The sequence below is a fragment of the Periplaneta americana genome, chromosome 2, assembly GCF_040183065.1.
Source record: "Periplaneta americana isolate PAMFEO1 chromosome 2, P.americana_PAMFEO1_priV1, whole genome shotgun sequence".
Classification (NCBI taxonomy): domain Eukaryota; kingdom Metazoa; phylum Arthropoda; class Insecta; order Blattodea; family Blattidae; genus Periplaneta; species Periplaneta americana.
Genome location: NC_091118.1, coordinates 205,538,335 through 205,560,333, shown reverse-complemented (window position 1 = coordinate 205,560,333; position 21,999 = coordinate 205,538,335). Strand labels below are relative to the sequence as shown.

General features: G+C 34.9%; 1 protein-coding gene across 2 annotated transcripts in view; it reads left to right on the top strand.

The window, feature by feature from the left end:
• The window catches only part of LOC138695087 (uro-adherence factor A-like), a 217,020-nt gene extending 195,231 nt beyond the window's left edge, over positions 1 to 21,789 (top strand). For both annotated transcript variants that reach the window (XM_069819475.1, XM_069819474.1), the window contains 2 exons: positions 328 to 563; positions 12,547 to 21,789. In XM_069819475.1, the coding sequence (XP_069675576.1) occupies positions 328 to 563; positions 12,547 to 19,674 (7,364 nt within the window). In that variant the 3' untranslated portion in view covers positions 19,675 to 21,789. The remainder of the gene's footprint in view (positions 1 to 327; positions 564 to 12,546) is intronic.
• Positions 21,790 to 21,999: the final 210 nt, after the last annotated feature.

Here is a 21,999-nt window from a genome sequence, read left to right as displayed (position 1 = left end):
GGGCTACTAAAATGTAGTACAGAATGTTATTTAAAAAAAACACATTAAATGACTATTTTTATTATTTTACTGCCTATTTCCTGAATATTAAGTGCCCATTTGCCAGCCCATTTCAGCTAAAATAAATAACTGTACTTCCGGGATCTAGCCATATAGCTCCTGAACGATACATTTGAGAAAATGGAGTTGACAAAAAATGGCCCTCCATGAGAAACCTATCGTCCATCAGAGTTTGGTGCAGATGTACTGAATCACCCTGTATAATGGCTTAGAAAACGAGTCTTGCACAGTACAAACGTCTAATCGTGTCGTTTCCTGTTTTTGCAGATGTCCACCTCAGGACGCGTAGGCGACTCAAGTTACTGACGTGGCTCCGAGAGGCTCTGCCCCCGGGGAGGAAAGTTCGAGATCTGACCTCGGTGTGGCGCGACGGCACCATTCTATGCGACCTCATGGAGTCCCTAGTCCCCGGTTCGTGCTCCGATGACTTAAGAAAGTGTCACTCTCACAAATCGATACACCATGCCCAGATCCTGGCTTCAAGACATCTCGGAATGGAGCCGGTAAGTTATGGGGGGATCAGCCCCAGTACAACTCAGTTTCGTCAAGGGACAGCAACACAACAAACTATCAATAGCCTACAATAATGTTACCATCAACGCGAGAATTGCAAAAATATAACAATGGAAAAATACTATATTTTACTTCATTTTTTATTATAGAGGCCTTCTGTTTCAATAAAAATATTATTTCATGAAAATTGCAGGTATAAATAGTGTGGTAAACTTCAACTTTGAGAGAGGAACAGAGGTTAAGGGTGTTCGAGAATAAATGGCTTAATAGACAACCCTGATCTTCTACAGCTAATTGGTTTCAATATTGGTAAATCAAATTTGAGAAAGCGATCTCTCTTTTATTTACAGACAACAAAACACTATCTCATAAAATGTCTCCACTTTTATTAATGCTTCGAACTTACAATCATCTATCAAATAAATAGGATTTAGAATTTTCGTTATCGTACTATATGTACAAGAGAAAGTTATGTAAAGCATTATTTGAAACACATGTTCTGTGTTGGTGAGTTTTTTGAATAAATGAATTGAGCCTATTGGGCCTGCTGTGTAGTGCTGTATATTGAATTTATTAACATGGTGTTGTATTTGCTCTGCAATTTGCCAATTATAGCTACGCCTACATTTTGCATTTTTGGCTGTGATGTCTGTACCTTGGTCTTTTAAATTTATTTTTATTTGGTGTTTTTCATTTATATCTATATCTGTGTCTTTTATTTAGGTGGTATCTATTTGTTTTTTTTTCTTCTCTTTTCCATTTTTAATTTGCAATTACACTTGTATCTGTTTTACCTCTTTTTTCGTGTTACATGCAATTCTATGTTTCTTTTATCTGTACTGTCTATTGTAATTGGGGCTTTGCTCTGTTATGGACATGAATAGATAAATAAATAAATAAATAAATAAATAAATAAATAAATAAATAAATAAATAAGACACTTAGAAAAATATTTTGGGGGCTAAGAGGGATGAAGTTACAGGAGAATGGAGAAAGTTACACAACACAGAACTGCACGCATTGTATTCTTCACCTGACATAATTAGGAACATTAAATCCAAATGTTTGACATGGGCAGGGCATGTAGCACGTATGGGCGAATCCATAAATGCATATAGAGTGTTAGTAGGGAGGCCGGAGGGAAAAAGACCTTTGGAAATACCGAGACGTAGATTGGAGGATAATATTAAAATTGATTTGAGGGAGATGGGATATGATGGTAGGGACTGGATTCATTTTGCTCAGGATAGGGACCGATGGCGGGCTTATGTGAGGGCGGCAATGAACCTCTGGGTTCCTTAAAAGCCATAAGTAAGTAAACAGTGTTTTCATGTGTTTACACTTATTGCCTAGTAACCGTTTATCTATGTATTATCTCATTTTGACATGTCATATGATGTTTAGACAATGTTGTTTTTTTGTTCTAATGTAGTTGAATATTGGTCATTATAACAAATAAATAGGTAAGTTATACACTGATGCTGAGTTGCAAGAAAACAAACCTATAAATAATTTATTCCTCCATTAGTTAGTGGACCTTTAAAGTTAGTGGATTGTCGGGTTGCGGAAGAGGAATTCACCGGGCCACTAGTTATTGGATCGTTAACCAAGCATGTTTGGATTTAATAAGTGATGCAATAGTACGTGAATGAGTAAAAAGTGAACATCGGCTGTAATATGTGAGGCATTGTTTTTATTGTTAGGTACCAAAATTTGCAATAAATATGGACTAATACGAACCAGAAAGGAAGCAGGAACAGAAGTTTCAGTGAGAAAGATAAATATGCGTATTTATTATTACTTATTATAAGTACCGCACGAGTGCATTGATTTTATAGGAAATAAAAAGACAGACTACAGAGTACATAACCTCGTCGTCAGATGATGAACTACAGTCTGTAATAAAGAAATAGGCTAAATAATAACTTCGCTATTCAGGGAATGAATGAATGAATGAATGAATGAATGAATGAATGAATGAATGAATGAATGAATGAATGAATGAATGAATGAATGAATGAATGAATGAATGAATGAATGAATGAATGAATGAATGAATGAATGGAGTAATCAAATTATCGTATATCGATGGCTAAGAAGAGATATCTCTTTCTACAAAAATGGTAATTTAGTTTAACTACTTACTTACTTACAAATGGCTTTTAAGGAACCCGAAGGTTCATTGCCGCCCTCACATAAGCCCGCCATCGGTCCCTATCCTGTGCAAGATTAATCCAGTCTCTATCATCATATCCCACCTCCCTCAAATCCATTATATTATCCTCCCATCTACGTCTCGGCCTCCCCAAAGAGCTTTTTCCCTCCGGTCTCCCAACTAACACTCTATATGCATTTCTGGATTCGCCCATACGTGCTACATGTCCTGCCCATCTCAAACGTCTGGATTTAATGTTCCTAATTATGTCAGGTGAAGAATACTTTGCGTGCAGTTCTGCGTTGTGTAACTTTCTCCATTCTCCTGTAACTTCATCCCGCTTAGCCCCAAATATTTTCCTAAGCACCTTTTTCTCAAACACCCTTAACCTATGTTCCTCTCTCAGAGTGAGAGTCCACGTTTCACAACCATACAGAACAACCGGTAATATAACTGTTTTATAAATTCTAACTTTCAGATTTTTTGACAGCAGACTAGATGATAAAAACTTCTCAACCGAATAATAACACGCATTTCCCATACTACATTAGTATTATTTAGATTAACTACAAAATTGGACAGTGTATCAATATTGGACAGTGTATCAATATTTTGTTCTCGAATAGAAGATCTTGCAAAGCAGAAACATATGTAAGAAGTTAGTCTATTTTGAGAAAATAATTTCTAAATAAGTTTTTTTTATTTACCTGCAAATGTACAGATACGATTTATCACTTTTTAGTCATCGATATGCAATATTATTTTAATATCGTGTATATACGTCTATTATGCAAAATATCGCACGCCTGAATCTCATACAGGTAACATTATAGAGAATTAAAATATAAGCTACTCGTCAATAGACAAAATATACGTAAGATGGCTGTCTAACAGAGGAATAAGTATTATTATAGGAAGGAAATCAGATCTCTAAGTCAGTGAATCCTTTAACGGACCAATAACACTAAAGATGTTTCTTGCAACGCGTCTTTTGACGTTGGTTCGTTAGCAGTTAACAAAGGAATAAATGAGTTCTTGCAAACCCACACTGATGGCCGGTTTTTCCAAGTATTGTTAGAAACTCTAAACAGTTGTTAATTAATAAAATTGTATGTTTTCAACACCAGTTTGGTTTAACAGATTGTTAACAGTTTGTTAATTTTAAATGTAGGATTTCGGGCAGTTAACTCGTTTAACAGTTAGTTAAATATGACCGATGTCTCCACACCTGTTCGAACAGAAGTTGCGAAATTAATATTTTGTCTCTCTCTGTAGGGAATGCTAGCATATGACTGGTAATATGATATTTAAAAAATACTTTGGACTGTTTAAATACATCAGTGTTATTTTATTTCTTTCTTATTTCGTGTCCATAATAGCAATGAGGAAATATAACCTTACTTTGTAATTATTATTCAGCACGTCATCTACAACTTTCATTTGTCAACTGTTTGTTTATGGAGCGTGGCCTACTATAACAGGTCGTCATTTTATGCAAGTTTCATGACTCACTCTATAATATAGAACTTACAGATTAATTTTAGCCAATCAAAAATTGTCTTACATGTGTAGAATCATTACCAACTGCTGTTGAGTAGTTAAAATAGTGCTAACAGACGTTATAGTTAAGTGTTGGTTATCTAAAACAAAATCATGTTGAACAAATGGAAAATACATTAACAAAGCGTTAAAAATAAACAGACTGTTAATTTAACATTTGTTGAGCAAAATTAAACATTACTTGGAGAAACTGGCCATGAACCTACTAACAAATACACTTCAAATGTATAATTTTAGTTGGATTTAGTCGAAATTGGTTCAAACGTATAAAAATGCCTCCGACTTGTTTCTTTCTCGGAACAGTCGAAGAACGGCTCCGCTCGTAAAGCCAGCAAACATGTGCACATCAGAAAGCGTCTGCTTTCCGTGGCCCGCTGATAATTGTTGGAAGCGACGCGCGACGCCACGGAGCGTGGTTCTGCACAGATTCGTTTACACGGAGCACGGGAAGTCTCCTTCCTCTCACGTGAAAAGTAATTTCAACCGATCCGACCGCAGTGCTGCCACTAGAATTCGCGGTTCAATATCAACGGGAAAGAAAATTACATTTTAGTAACAAATTACTAAAGCGGAACTAGATTCTAAAATGAAATGAGTTTCTGATCTTGTTGTCTGCTGCGATTCGGAGTGTCTGATTAAAACTCAACTTAGAGGGGCGTCCAATCACACCTCGCGCAGAAGAAGAAGGGGAGAAGAAGTCAAGGAAGGAAAACATGAAGGAAACGAAGGGAGGGAGAGAAAGAAAACGATAAGGCGAAGCAGAAGAAGAAAGACGAAGAGAAATGAAGAAGGATATATTAATAAGAAGGAATACGGAACAACGTAAGAGAAAAAAAGAAAAAAAGTAAATGGGGAGAACAAGAAAAAAGAAGAGCAAAAATGAGACGTTTGAAAATAATAAAGAAATGCAGGAGCAGAAAGAAAAATAGCATGTGAGTGAGTGAGTGAGTGAGTGAGTGAGTGAGTGAGTGAGTGAGTGAGTGAGTGAGTGAGTGAGTGAGTGAGTGAGTTTTTTGCAACTTCGTAACATTTTGCTGTTCACTTTTCAACTTTTGAAAAGTGAAAAATATTTCTGTTCCTCCATAAATTAGATATTGCTTTGAACTTTTCATTTAATTCTGCAAATACTAGACAGTAGTATGTAGTATAGACTTGAGCTTTGAGACACGACCTGAGTACTATTATTATTATTATTATTATTATTATTATTATTATTATTATTATTATTATTTATTATTATTATTATTATTATTATTATTATTATTATTACTACTACTACTATTCTTATTTTTAATCATTACTATTATTTTCAATAATTATCTTATTTTTTATACTTTGTATGTCTCATTTATTTTGACCTGCTGTTCACATATTATTATGCTTTTTCCTTTCTTTCTGTATGTTATATATTATGTCTGATTTCTATTTACTTGTTGTTTACATTTTATTATTACTATCTTATTCAGTTTTGTGTGTACTTTGTAAATTTGTAGTGTTTTTTGTAACGCAGTTTTACTCCTGGTTGAGTGTTAGAGAAGGCCGTATGGCCTTAACTCTGCCAGGTTAAATAAATCATTATTATTATTTATTATTATTATTATTATTATTATTATTATTATTATTATTATTATTACTGTTTGGATAATGAGCGTGCTACCGAAGGGGATCATATAAAAATCTGCTACTGCTTGTTTTTGTGAAATTGTTTGAGTTACACTTTTTCTTTTGAGAGGTGGTTGAAATGAAGGAAGTTTGAAAGGACCACTTGGTATTACATAATACTTTGTGTATATGGGTGTGTGTACATATATAAAGTGGAATTGAAATAGCCTTGCAGATTTTCAGAGCGAACAGTTCATGTTGTATGTAACAAAAAACTATATATTGGTGGAAAGTTAATAGTTTTTTTTTTTTTTCAGAAAAAACATATATTTTCCCAAATATTTAACAACTCTTATTCGGTAACTATTGCGAGTACGATCGTGATTTTTATCCATATCGATAGGAAATGGAATAAATAATAATTGAAGCGTGTAGCTGCAAAATCAAACACATCAGTTTTTTTTATCGAAAATGGGTTAATGTTATATTTCATATCTTCATATGATTCTTCAACTACTATAGCACTGTTATGCTCCAAAGCCAGATACATCACATGGATTTGTATGATGAAAGAATAATATTGGTTGCAAATCCTTGGTTCTTTGCAAACTTTTTCCTTCACACTTGTTTTAGTGATATCTGAATTTGCAAATAAACGCCTCAATTTATCTATAAATAATGATAGTCAACGCGTACTATGCGCAAGCGATAGAAGTTGCACAAGTGTTGCAAATTTTTTGTTGTATATACAGTATTTTCTTTAATATAAATACCTAATCTAGATATTCTCTACTAAATGAGACTGTGTTAAATGATCTATCAACAATCAAATTTGGCCAAAAATGATTAAATAACAACTAAAGCAAATATTTTTTTTTCTACAAAACTAATTTAAATTAAACAAAGCCTGTTTATCATTTTGTTTATATTAGTCTTTTAAGTCCAAAATAAAATTTTAAATCTGATGTGATAATTTTAATAACATATAATTATATAAAAGTAATATAATTTTAAAGAAATTAATATCTAATAATAATAATAACAATAATAATTTAATAATAGTATAATTTAATTTTGGAAAACAAGCTTTAAAGTATACACTAACTTTATTAGTGCATTCCAGGATCTTATTCACACTTGTTTTAAAAATGGTTAGGAAGAAGATAAAATCATGATATATCAAATTAAACAGAAAAGAATGTAATATTTTATAGTATAAAAAAACGGAAAAAAAATTAAAGGTTGTTTGCCTACCGGGTCCCCTTAATAGTTTTTTCCCAAATATTTAACAACCTCCTATTCGGAAACTATTGTGAGTAGGATCGTGGTTTTACCCATCTCGATAGGAAATCGATTAACGAATAATTTATCCCTCTGGCGTATTTCAATAGCGTGAAAGGTTTTCGTGTAAATTTAATTTTAAAAACCTCTAATTTCCAGCCACTGCATGATGCTAGCAAGTGGCAACATCGAAACAGAAATCAGCTCACCTACCGAGACACACCGAGTTCGTTTACCTCATATACGGGGTGATTCACGAGAATTTACCGTCACTTACGGAGCTTATTTCCGAAGACATTCTGAGCAAAAAATGTCATCTAAACATTTGTCCTAATCGCAATATTTTCGAAGTTATATTAATTTGAAGTAGTTAGTAAAATACATTTTTCTATAGCTTTTTCGGATAAAAAAAATATTACAAATAGAGAATGAACTATTCAGAAGTGTCATTTCTTTAATCGTCCAGTGTTCTGAAGCTAAAAATGTGTTGTTAATTATGGCTTTGTACACATTTTATTTTCCAATTTTTAACTAAAACTGACATCATTCTTACGCACTCATCACAAAAATCGTTACAAATCATACGACTTTAGAAACTTGATTCTTTACAGTTTAGTTAAGCATCCTAATGTACAGTCTTAAAGAATTTAAAAGAGTGGCGTGATATGTAACAATTGTTGTGATAAATGCGTAAGAAAACGTAATTCTGCAGTTAAAAATGGAAAAAAAAATTCTGTACGATGCAACCGTGGAATTCACAACACACTTTTAGCTTCAGAATACTAGCTAATTAAAGAAATGATACTCCTGAATAGTTCATTCTTTATCTGTAATATTCTTTTACCCTTAAACTGAAGAATAATGATATTTTATAAACAACTTCAAATTAGTGTAAAAGTAAATCCATGGCGCTACAGCTCATGAAGGGGCAAGACCGACCAGCCGGCTGCTGGCCTCATGTCCACATGCCGAAGCAGAGGTGGACGATCATCCAACCAGTATGGAGGTATCGTGTGATTAGCACGATGATCCCCCCAGCCGTTATAGCTGGTTTGCGAAACCGGATTTTCGCTACCTATCGTAGCTCCCCAAGTGCATCAAGATGCTGGGTGGGCACCGGTGCCATACACTGGCCGCAATTTCATGAGAAAATTTCTTCCCCCATGGGGATTCGAACCAGCGCGCATTCCGTAACGCATCCTAGGCAGGATGCCTCAGACCACGACGCCACGGTGCGGGACTCAAATTAGTGTAACTCTGAAAATATTGAGATTAGGACAAATGTTTATATGATATTTTTGCTCAGAATGTCTTCGGAAATAAGCTCCGTAAGGGACGGTAAATCCTCGTGAATCACTCTGTATATGTATCACGAATAGAGTGTGTTAGCAGTGATGTTGTCGGACTGCTAAAACTTCAAACTTAATTTTCTAATTAACCGTGCATTTAATCTCAAAACGTAATATAGGTTTTCTATTCATTTTAGTAGGTTATTTTACGACGCTTTATCAACATCTTAGGTTATTTAGCGTCTGTTCTATTCATTTAAGTGTACCCTATAGTATCTTTCAATCTGCAAGGTTATTTCACTTTCACCCTGTATATATAGAGGCTACACATACAGCGTATTCCGAATCTCACCGGTCCGGTGGCATCAATGACGTCACGTTGCAGCGAAATAAGGAACAAAACTGCTGGAAGGATCGATGCCGTCATGGCGACTGTACAAGTTGTTGTCTGTGCTACGCTAGCAAAATTTTGCGAAATTTTCGTACTCCCATCTCGTTCAAAGAAAAGATAGCATAAACAATTTATTTCTTGAACCAGTAGTAAAACTGGTCCGTTGACATGTTCGCTCATAAGCCAATAACATATTGTTTTTACGTTGTGCTCATTACAAACAATACAGCAGAACACGCCGCCATGACACAACAGTGCACGATGTTATTCGTCTGCTAATTCCCGCCCTATACAAGAACCAATCAGATTCACTGATGGCGGCTGATGGAGACTGCCACCACCTCTGCAAGTTGATGGCACCGGTGCGACACCGGTGGAGCATCAATGACGTCATCGGTGTAATTCGGAACACCGTGATGCCATCGGATTCCTCACCGGTGAGATTCGGAATACGCTGATACTGTTTGTACTAAAACATGTTTCTGAATTACAGAAACAAGCCTTAGATTTCAAGAAACAAAAGATGGAATAACCTCCATGATCAAGACTCTCGTACAACTACCCTCTCAAAAGTTACTACTGGGTGTTCAGTTCAAAATGTGTCATGGCTCGCTGTATGTCGTCATGTGGCTATCCGATGAGCCTAGAGAATTCAATCTTCCTACACTTCCGCAAAGGCGTATTACCTAAATGCGAGAGAAGTTGCCTGGCAAGTACGGCGTTCATTCTGAATATTACTTACCGATACGTACGGTAACGCCAGTAGTGGCAAGAATGTGAACTGTTTGAAAACACGTACTGAAGTGAGATTTTTTCTTACTGTCAGGATATGGGGGAGAGGGTTAAGACGATTACTTACGTATTTGTTGACATTAACTTCGATGGTCAACATGGACACGGAGCATTTGATTTGTGTTGTGGAATGTTGCAGTACGCAACCGATGATAACAAATACCCTGCGTACGACTTGCCGGCGCAAAACAGTTCGAAAGAGGTTATGGTAGCACACAGACCGTACAGACCGCCATCTGTTGCTACGACGTTCAAGTTATACCGTACACGTTCTCAAGTTCAGATTGAAGAACGCCTTAAATAATAGGCAACTTCTCTAACATATAAGCTGAAACTCGCTTCAACTCGGTGACCCAACAACAGTGACGTCATGACACACTTTGAAATGAACGCCCAGTACTTCTAGATCTCCTTTCCGCAATGTATATAATAACTGTTTGTAGTAAAACATGTTTCCATATTTGTATACCCCTGTTCAGAGTCACAGAAGTGTAACTACGCAGTTATGAAGTGACGTTTAAATTGTCGGTCTTGACAGAAGTGCGCCCACACAATATCTGTCAAAACAATTGAAATCACATCTTAATCCGCCATCATATTTTGTTGCTCTACATTTTGCGGTGTTACACGGAACATCAGACCAAGTTATCTTGCCAGAAGCCATGTTACCTGGTAACACGCCTTCTAAGACGGCCGACGTCTCGAAACAATAAGAAGGAACACAAGAAAACACAACCAGGACAAGAAAACTCAAAGACATATCAAGTTCATTAAATTAAGATACATACTGTAATATCAGCCTATCTTGTTCTCTCAATTCACTAGAAAACAAACTTCAATACATAATCAAGTGCAACTTCTATCGCGTTAAAAAATTAAAGCTTTCCCTCTAGCAGGAGACTTTGCCCTTCACGGGACACAATAGGTTATCTACCTTTATTTTTATTTTATTCTCATACCATTCATTTCTGTATATATATATATATATATTATATATATCACACCTGTGGAGTAACGGTCAGCGCGTCTGTCCGCGAAACCAGGTGGCCCGGGTTCGATTCCCGGTCGGGGCAAGTTACTTGTTTGAGGTTTTTCCAGGTTTTCCCTCAATTCAATATTAGCAAATTCTGGGTAACTTTCGGTGCTGGACCCCGGACTCATTTCATCGGCATTATTACCTTCATCTCATTCAGACACTAAATAACGTAAGATGTTGATAAAGCGTCGTAAAACAACCTACTAAAATAAAAAAATCACTTCTATACTCTTTGTCTTAATGTAGAATACACATTTCCCCTCACCGAGTATGGGCACCAATTATGGAATCTGTGATTAAACAAAAAAAAAATAAATAAATAATGAATAACAAAATTTCAAATGCTTATTGTAACAACACTATGGCTCGGTTTCTTCAAACTTTGTTAAAATGCACCTAACATAGCGTTAATTAACTGTAAGTTAAAAGTATGAATTGCTGTTTGTTTGTAAAATACGTTTTTTTCTTTAATTTGAAGGTAAAAGAATAATACTAGTACAAATAGAGAATGAACCATTCAGAAGTATCATTTCTTTAGTTGGCAAGTGTTATGAAGCTAAAAATGTGCTGTGAACTCCTTAGTTGCTTCGTACAGACATCTTTTTCTATTTTTAACTAGAAAATTGCATTATTCTTACGCACTTATCACAACAATTATTACAAATCACACCACTTCCACCGACTTAATTATTTGCAGTTCAATTTTACTTCCTAATTTACAGTCTTGGAGAGTTTACAACACATTTTAAAAAATGCCGCCGTCCGCTTGAGTACACTTGGCCGCACACTTGTGAACGGCACTCGTCGCTCTACGTAACTGCATACGGCTATCTTTGATTTCCGTAGCGCTCGCGCTGGCTGCTGACTGCACGCTGACCAAGATCACGCGTTCACAGCAATGCGTTCCAATAACGAAATGTAACTCTGTAAATATTGAGAATAGAAGCCATGTTTATATGGCATTTTTTTGCTCAAAACGTATTCAGAAATAAGCTCCGTAAATGGCGGTAAATCCTCGTGAATCACCCTGTATACCTACTTAAAATGTGTAACTAAGAAATTAAAATAATTTCTTAATTTAGGAATAATAAATAAATACCGTATTTATTTATTTATTTATTTATTTATTTATTTATTTATTTATTTATTTATTTATTTATTTATTTATTTATTTATTTATTTATTTATTTATTTATTTATTTATTTATTTATTTATTTATTTATTTATTTATACTTTATAATTCTTTACCATTGCATATAAGAAACACGTCATATTTTACTTTCAGAAGGATGGTGAGAAGGACTTTGATGGCAAATCCAATCTACAGTGTCAATGATTTTAGCAATATTACGTTTTAGATACTACTTGTTTTAACCTCATGTAATTGACAAATCTGTACAAATCTGTACATTTTAACCTGATTTTATACTATTTCTTTTAAAACTTTTAACCTGTTTTTGTGATTATCTGGTGATTGTATATTTATTTTTTCATTCTTACATTTATTCATATTGTAGTAGCCATGTATTATATATATCTACTCTGACGTTGTCTATGGCTGTAAATCGCTGGATGACATTAAATTCATCTATCTATCTATGTACTTATTTATTTATTTATTTATTTATTTATTTATTTATTTATTTATTTATTTATTTATTTATTTATTTATTTATTTATTTATTTATTTATTTATTTATGTATTTATTTATTTATTTATTTATTTATTTATTTATTTATTTATTTATTTATTTATTTATTTATTTATTTATAGAACTCTAGTAGACAAAAGTTGATATTTATGTACTCAGAGTAAACGCTATAAAGTGTGTATCTTTTTTGTGACACTTCTTTTTTATTTGGCAGGCCTTCTCAGACGAAGACTTGAACCAGGTGATCTTCAGCTCCTATCTCGAGAGACGGCTGGTGCGCTATCTCATATCCATCAGATGTGCTGTGCTGGACCGCAAACTAGACAACAACACCCTCAGTCGACATCTGAGAAGATTCACTGGAAACAAGACTAGAACCCAAGAACCAAAGCCGGAGCCCAAACCTCTGCCCCTTGACTGCGTCGTCAAGGGGATGGGTCTTGTCATGGCTGTCCAAGAACGCAGAGCATCCTTCTATATATACTTGTTGCAGTCCCCCCACCTGCCATCGCCACCAGAAATACCAGACCCAGATATTGTAGTGAAAGTAGAAGGCCCTGGCAGTGACCATGGCGAGCTTATAATCCAAAGAATCTATTCAAAAAAGCCAACAAAACATACTAAAACGCGTTCGCAATCTCTCATGTTTCATTCCACTAAATCTGCTTGTAACATTCCTATTAATTACAACCTGACATCAAGATATATCCGCGTGAATTACATGCCTCAGAATCCAGGCCGTCATGAGTTATGGGTCCTGAGAAGGGGACATCATGTTCCTGGTTCCCCGTACCAAGTATCAGTTGACAGGAAGGCTGACGACTCATCAGTGCACACAACATCCGGAGTATCAGATGACGAAGATGCAAAAAGAGATCGTCCACGAAGGAGGAAGATCAGAGTCATATTCAGGGTAGTGGATTTTGTGTCAGAGAAGATGCTGTTGTCAGATGACGGAAAGCTCCAGAAGCTGACAGCAAACACGACGTCTGAAGAACGGATAACGAGACAACTTGCAGAAGATAATACAGAAGACACAACTGAAAACAACGAAGGTGTTGAAAGTTTGAATGAAACTCAGAAAATTAGTGCGTCATCTGTTACTTCACCCCAGAGGAAAGGAAGAAATAGTCTTGAAAGATCTGAAGCAAGAAAGACCAAACATGATTTAGATTTCTTTAGAGACAAATGTAGGAAAGTTATGCTTCTATGTCGCTTTCTTCTTTCACAAAGTTCGAGTAAGGAAAGTCTTAAGATGCTGAATACAGCTGGACATATACTGGATGGTAGGCCAGTACGAATGACAGACAGAACGTACAGGCTACTTGAAAACGCTGTTAGTGCCATGAAGCAAAATAGAAGAGAAGGACAAGCAACTCGTGATCATATTATTAATGAAAACATATCATCAAGTAGTCCAGATCACTATAAATCTGTGCTTAAAGATTACAAACCTGAGTTACCACATTTCATAGAAGATGAAGAACATGAGAATGCTTTATCTTCAACTGATATACCGAAAAATCGAACAGAAGAAACTTCGTCAATAAGAGTTGATGTTGATGTGATCTCTAGCAACACAACATCTCAAATATCTCCAGATGTGTTGGATTTCGAGAGAAGTTCTACAATTCAAGAGGACGAATCAAATGATAGGAATATATCAGATACGAATATGAAAAGAAACAAGAAGGTGAATTTCTGTTTAGAAGCTGTACACATTGGAGAAAGTGAAGGAACTGCCATCTCAGATCATGAATTAGAAACATCTTCTCCATCTTTTGGCGAAAGTAATTTAGTGTTTGTTAAAAACAGAGTTGAATGTGGAGAACGGTCAGAACACACTTCACAAATCAAGGAGGACAATGAACAAATAATCGATGACACACAGGAGTCAATTACACACTGCAATGTCAAAGAACTGCAGGAAAATCCTACCGAGGAGTTTTTCGCTGAAACAAAGATTCCCTCGAATTATTACAAAGAAAAAGAAAAACATCGTGAAACTTCGAATTTGGCTGATTTAGGGGAAAACGAGCCATTTTGCGTTAAAACAGACACAAATACTAATCATATGGAACATCCAATGAAAATTGACGATGATTTTCTTTTGGATACAACTCAGAATAAAATAATTACTGTTATGGAATATAGAGAAAATAATATTGATACGTATGTGTTCTGTGACAAAATTGACAACAAATCTGAAGAAGAAAAAACTGAATGTGGAGTTTTTTGTAACGATGAGTCAGAAGGCCTTAACATCGACAACATCAGTAACAAAACTGAAACAAAAGAAGATAATAAGCAAACAAAGTCAAACCCAGATTCCGATTTTATTGATTCAAATCAATGTTCACTTACAGATATCACGAATGAAACTTTAAACAACGATGTTTCTATATGTGAAACAATCAGCACGTCTCATAATTATAGCAGACAAGATTCGATATCTGTGCTTACACCTATATTAGAGCGTTCACGAGAAGATGATTTAATACAACTAGAAACAAATGATAATAATCTTCATATTAGCGAAGTCTCTGAACACAAGACTGGAGTAGGTCCCGCATCGTCTTCCAGTCCATCAAATGCTTCATCTCAAGGAACTTCAAACATTTTTCCCGACCTGGAAGATCTCCTGGGACAGGACTTCACTAATTATATGAGTGGCGACCGGCACGATCGGCACTTTCACTTGTGGCCTTCTGACGCTGAGTTCGCTTCAAGACCCGGAAATGAATTTGATGACAGTATGATTGATTTCGACTCAGTTTTGGCAGCTCCTAACTTGGAGGAAGCGCTACTTAAACTAGAACAAGTAACGAAGGAAAGGAATTCAAATGAAATGGATACAGTCTCTACCGAAGAAAGTGCATCACTCTCTCCAGGATCTGAAGTAGATAATGGAAACGAGCAGGCAGATGATGTAGAGGAAGATCCAATAGAGGGACAAAGCTTGAGTTACGACATCGGGGATTCGGATTATGTTAGTTTGGACGATATTCAGAGTTCTTTCAAACAAAGTCCAGATAATGATCCAAATGGCGAAAAACACGTTCCAAATGAAACAGAAAATGTTGAAGCGACAATTGACAGAAAAACATGCGACTTTCAACATCGGGAGAACAATAATACCAGAAGTGGATTCATGGGCCCTGCAGAAAGAGAGATCTGGGGGATTTCTGATGATAGTGTTGGTGTCGCGGGATTGTCCGAAGAAAATGAGCAATCTTTAGAGAACATTATGTTTTCTTCTCGCACTATCGTAAAAGGGTCAAAAGTAATGGCGTCAATAGAAGAGGAAAAAGAAGATGAAGTAACATGTGGAGGGGAAGAAATAGCAGAAATAGAAGAAATTCATGAAGTAGTAAAACAAGATAAATGTCTCACATCAGAAAGCGTTCGAAATGAAGACAAATGCATGATTTCTGAAATGATTTTCACTCCTGAGACACTGATATCAAGTATAGAAGAGATGAACAATAATTTGGTAGGAAAAGAAGGAAGTGAAAATCAACAATATAAAGAACATGCAGTTGCGACTGATAATATTCCAGGTACATTCGATAAACTACAGCATACTTCTGAAGACAACAATGAAATTTCTATAAATGAAGCAGTTGAAGGGGAAAATTCTTTTGAGACAATGATTTTACGTAATGAAACATATGTTTATAAACATGGCTTGCATTATGATAAGTTAAATGAGAAAAAAATAGAAGCATCGGAAATTGACTCGAAATGTATGAGAAATGAAACTGTTGAAAATAGTCTTAACTTCAAGGATATGACCAATACAGTACAAAATGTTTTATTGGAACATACCATGATGACACAACTCAGACATGCCGAAACTGATGAAAACTCATGTAATTACACGGACATTTCAGGAAGAATCTACGAAATGGGAGAAATTACAAATACAACATGCAAAGATTATAACGATATGAAAAATTCATCTAGCCAAAATTTTCACAGTGAAATGTCAATTACTAATATAAAAGAAGAAAAAAGTGCTTCAGCTTTCAAGAATTTCACAGCGAAATTTGATAATAAAGAAACAGAACTCAAGTACGGAGCAATACGCACCACCAAAGACATTTGTTGTAGTGTGTATGAAAATAGTGACGAATATAATATTAATCAAGAAATTTCTGAAATATCAGGCTTATTCTCTGTACCCAAATTGAGTGACAGAGAAAATTCAGAAGGTTTAGAAGATATTTACAATCGATTTCCCAAGGATATAAGCGTTAATAACACAATGTTACCACTCTCATCTTTCGCAGAACAAACAGAGGAAAATTTTGACATGAAATTACAACACAAAGATTATACAACACGGCATAAATCAAATACGAGTGAAAAATCGTCACAAATAACTGAAACAACTAAATATAAAATTGGAACCATGTCATTCTTTGAAGAAAACGAGAGTTTGTACATGAACAATGACACTACTGGAAATGAAACGGATAAAGTACATTTTACACAAACGATTTCACTTACAAATCCGTCCTCATTTAATAGTGATGTTCACATAGGTCAAAGCGAAACTACATCTTCAAAAGAATGGTCGATCACAGCGACACATTTATCACCGGTGGACAGCTCCTGCATCGATGTGACAAATGACGAGCAACAAATAACAAGCGATGCATCGAGACCAATATCTGTCCCGCGGCGAAATGCCGTTGCTATGGACACAGACACATCGCGTCCATTAGTCCAGGAGGAGACAGCATGTCATGACAAATTAGCAAATCAAGTTGATGAAATATTTCACGAGATCTTTGATATGACTGAAAAAGATTATCTGGTAAATATTGAATCAGTTGTAAGTGATTCAAAAGATTATACAGAATATTTCGAAGTGCCATCAACTGACGAACGAACAATTATTACGTTGGAAACTGGTACCGAAATTGTTTTAGGAGATAAAAACGTGTTCAATAACAACGATGTGCATTATATAGAACCAGTTACAAGTATACAACTTATAAATGAAAATCCAAGGGAAAGTTATTCACAGTCTAATTTTTTAACCGAATCAGATGTATTACCACAAGAAGTAGAAGGTATCGTGAAGAAGTCAGATGATGTAAATACTTCTGAAGAGAAAGGAAATGCTTTTGAAGTACAAAACAATGTGAGTGATTGTAAATATACACAAGAACAACCTAATTTACTGGAAGAAGATCTTAACAATGGGTTCCCCACGTCATTTCGGGTTACTCAAAGAAAAGAATTCTGGGATAAGAAACTAATGAGACAAAACGTAGCTAGATATGAGCAAGAGACTAAAAATGAGCAAAAATATGAAAAATTTCATCCTGATATTCCACATGATATATTCAACAAGGATACTGTCATAGATTCCTCTACGAAACTACAAACTTCAGTGGATATAAAGGGAATTGTTAAGCAGTGTAAATATGTATTCGATAGACAGGATTCTAGCATTGAACTACGTGCTGAGAAGAATCCTTCATATTCCAGCTCGAAGGTGTCAGATTGGAAGAAATATTGGAGCAATGTTGTTGAAGCTCAATCTAATGCAACTAATAGACATTTGAAATCTGGAGAGGATACAAAAAGAAGAGCAGAATTAAATAATGTTCCGAATTTAGTAAAAATTGCTCGACTTCGATTCGAAGAAGACTCACAGAATAAAATTACTGGAATAACAGAATTTGACACTTCATTAGAAGATAGCAACAAACATGACATCGATTTAAATAAATCTTCTGAAAGAATAAATAGTAATCCTGTATCAATATATTACAATGATAAATACTCCACATCATTACGCATACCTGGAGAGGAACGCTATGAATCCTGTAGAAATTCTCATGAAGTCACATTTACAGCAAATAATAAGACATTACAATCAACTTCTGGGACAGAAGCTACAGATGAATTTAAAAACGAACTTTACAGAGCTCGTTTGGTTCAGATTACGGACGATGGTTATCGAACACCCACACCACAGTCAATGCTCTTCTTCACCAGCCACAACATCCCACATGACGGTCGTGCAGAAGTGTGTAGTGAACAGAATTCCAGTAACAGACACCGAGCACCCATAGTTGAACAACAAGAATTCAACTGTTTCCAAACAAAATGCTACCAACACAACATCAGTGGTAGCAACACAGAAGCGAAAAAAGACTCGCTTATTAATAATCAATGCATAGAAAGCCAAAGGGACGGTCAACATAATTTTAACAACTACCGAACAAAATACTGGCAACAGAATTTTGAAAATGTCAACATGAAAAAAGAAAATAGATTATTTGTTAATAATAGTCAAGTCAAGAAAAAAGAGATTAACGGTCAACACAGCTTGACTAATTTCAAAACAAATTGCTGCCAACAAATATTCAGTAGCACCAACATGAATAAAGAAAATAACCCAATTGTTAACAATGGTCAGTGCGTGGAAAAAGACATTAACGACAAATTATGTCACTTAGCTAATGACCAAACGAAACTCAATAATAGCAACATTGAAAATGAAAATATATCGGCAAGTAACACTGTTCAACATATATTCAGTAAAATGTATCGCCAACAGAACACAACGGGGCATGACACAAAACATATTATAGCCGAACATGATAAAAACACATTATTGAAAGCAGCTTCCAATGATTTTACCAAGAAATTTCATACAAAGTCTATAATTGATGATGGCTCGAGATCAGAATGTAAAATGCGTTACGAGAAAGCGAAGTTATTCTTTGAGAAACTTGAGAAAAGCGACAACACTGCAAACGTCAAACATAACAGAATGCCTTCAGGCTACAATAAAATAAACAGGAGCCTCGATCTTGGCAGAACAAGCTACGAAATAGACGAAAGAACCGCCTGGGGCAGCGATCCGGTGCTTGATCAAAAGAAACGACAAACAATCAGCTTTGAAAAGACTCCTGAGGTCCCAATCAGCAAGAAAAAACGTTGTAATAGATGCGGGCGAGTTAAACGAAAGAAGAAAGTGACAGAGTCTTCTTCAGCTCCAACATCAGACACAGAAACTAACTCCAGGTATTTGGTACTGAAGAGTAACACAGAGCTTTTCGGAGGTAGCGAGAGGTTACCCAAAAAGAAAATATCTGAAAGGTTTCATGTCAAGGATCTGTTTAAAGATGTTATCGGGGACCACGATTCAAGGACTGGATCTGGAGGTATCTTCAAGGGCATTCCTCACCGTGAAGCTGTTCTCGCAGCTCTAAGGTCAATAGACAACAGCTCCTCCACAAGACTCATGTCACCTTATGAAAGACATGAAGACTGCCTCCATGATGTCGATATATTTTTTCAATCAGAAAGATTGTAATACACTATATGTAAATTCAGAATGAATCAAAAGTCTGGGACCATCTTGTTATAATTGTACGGAGTTACGCATAATAGACCAATAGACAATTTGAAAAAAAATTAGATATTTGCACATAATGTTGATGGCAGGCTAATTTAACTTGGAAAAAATCAAGAATGCGATATCTGAGTTTTGTGCTATTTATAAGCAAAAATTCGTTTATTGCATAAAATTCATTTATTATCTGCACATATCTGTTGATGGCAGGCTAATTTAACTTGGAAAAAATCAAGAATGCGATATCTGAGTTTTGTGCTATTTATAAGCAAAAATTCGTTTATAGCATAAAATTCATTTATTATCTGCACATATCTGTTGATGGCAGGCTAATTTAACTCGGAAAAAATCAAGAATGCGATATCTGAGTTTTGTGCTATTTATAAGCAAAAATTCGTTTATTGCATAAAATTCATTTATTCTTTGCACAAATCTGTTGAAGGCAGGCTAATTTAACTCGGAAAAAATCAAGAATGCGATATCTGAGTTTTGTGCTATTTATAAGCAAAAATTCCTTTATTGCATAAAATTCATTTATTCTTTGCACATATCTGTTGATGGCAGGCTAATTTAACTCGGAAAAAATCAACAATGCGATATCTGAGTTTTGTGCTATTTATAAACAAAAATTCGTTTATTGCATGAAATTCATTTATTATCTGCACATATCTGTTGATGGCAGGCTAATTTAACTCGGAAAAAATCAAGAATGCGATATCTGAGTTTTGTGCTATTTATAAGAAAAAAATCGTATATTGCATAAAATTCATTAATTTATTTTGCTTTGAAATATTAATTCAACTGCTGCTCTCTTATCAAAAATCGGTTAGCCTTTTTTTCGTATTATTTGTGCTATTTATTTGTAATAGTATGAATGTTATAATACTTCTTGCATAAAATGTTTTATAAAAAAAAAACATTTATTTCAATGGCCAATATCTCGAAACAAATTTTTGGCGCTTGGTCTATTATTGCGTAACTCCGTCCAACAGTGTCTGATACTGGTGAAAAAACATTTTCATATTTATTGTAACACAAAGGAATTAGACAATAATTATTGTAACACTCTTAGCCGCCACTTAATAACATATTAAATACCAATCCCCTATTCATCTGTTGTAAACAAAATCTTGGTCTCTTTTCCGATAATAATCTAAATTGGAATTTTCAAGTTAAAGAAACAATAAAACAATATGTACCTTCATTCACTGTTCGAGCTGCTTAAGAAACTTCTTGCCCCAGCAACTAAAACTTACCCCAATAATGTTGCACTTCGATTATTGTGACGTTCTGTTAAGTGACTTAAGATTTGAATTGTCAGACAAGCTACAGCGAGTTCAGAATATGTGCGTCAGATACGTGTGCAACATCCGACGATATGATCACATATCATCGTCCTTCTCAAGTTTTCGTGGCTCCGATTAAAGCAATGTAGAACTTTACACTCTGTGTCTTTACTCTTTCGAATTCTACACACTTCATCACCAAATTACCTTTCGTCTCGTTTCTCTTATCTACACCCTAACCACGATGTAAATACGAGATCACTTATATGTGGCACGCTAAGTATACATCATAGAACATATTGTTACTCCTCATCTTTCACAGTCTCCATCTCGCGACAATGGAATTCCTTCTCACAAAATATTAGGAGTTGCAAAGCAATAGCTTAGAAGATAACTTTCTTAGAAAATCATTCTAATTATACTGACGATAATGGTCACTGACAACACGGTAATTTCGTTCATTAGACATTAATCCTGATAATGCTATATATTCACAATTATTCCCATTATAAGTTCTTCCTATTATCTAGCATTATTTGAAATGTATGTGAATTAATTCAATTTTGTTACCCAGTTTGTATTTCACTGTTTAATGAATATTTCATAGTATTTTACTGTTTAATTCATAAGTAACTATTGTATACTTAACTTTTATCGAACTCAATTTGTTGTATTCTTTGTAGCTTGTAAATCCATTCATATATATGTATACTTTTTGCTGGTTGAGTGGAAGAAAAGGCCTTACGGCCTTAACTCTGTCACCTAAAATAAATCGTTATCATTACTATTATTATTATTATTAATATTATTATTATTATTATTATCATTATTATTATTATTATTATTATTATTATTATTATTCCATATATTGTGGGTCCCTATCACCACGGCACTATCACCTTTACTTTTTAACTTTGCTCTAGAGTATGCCATTAGGAAAGTCCAGGATAACAGAGAGGGTTTGGAATTGAACGTGTTACATGAGCTGCTTGTCTATGCG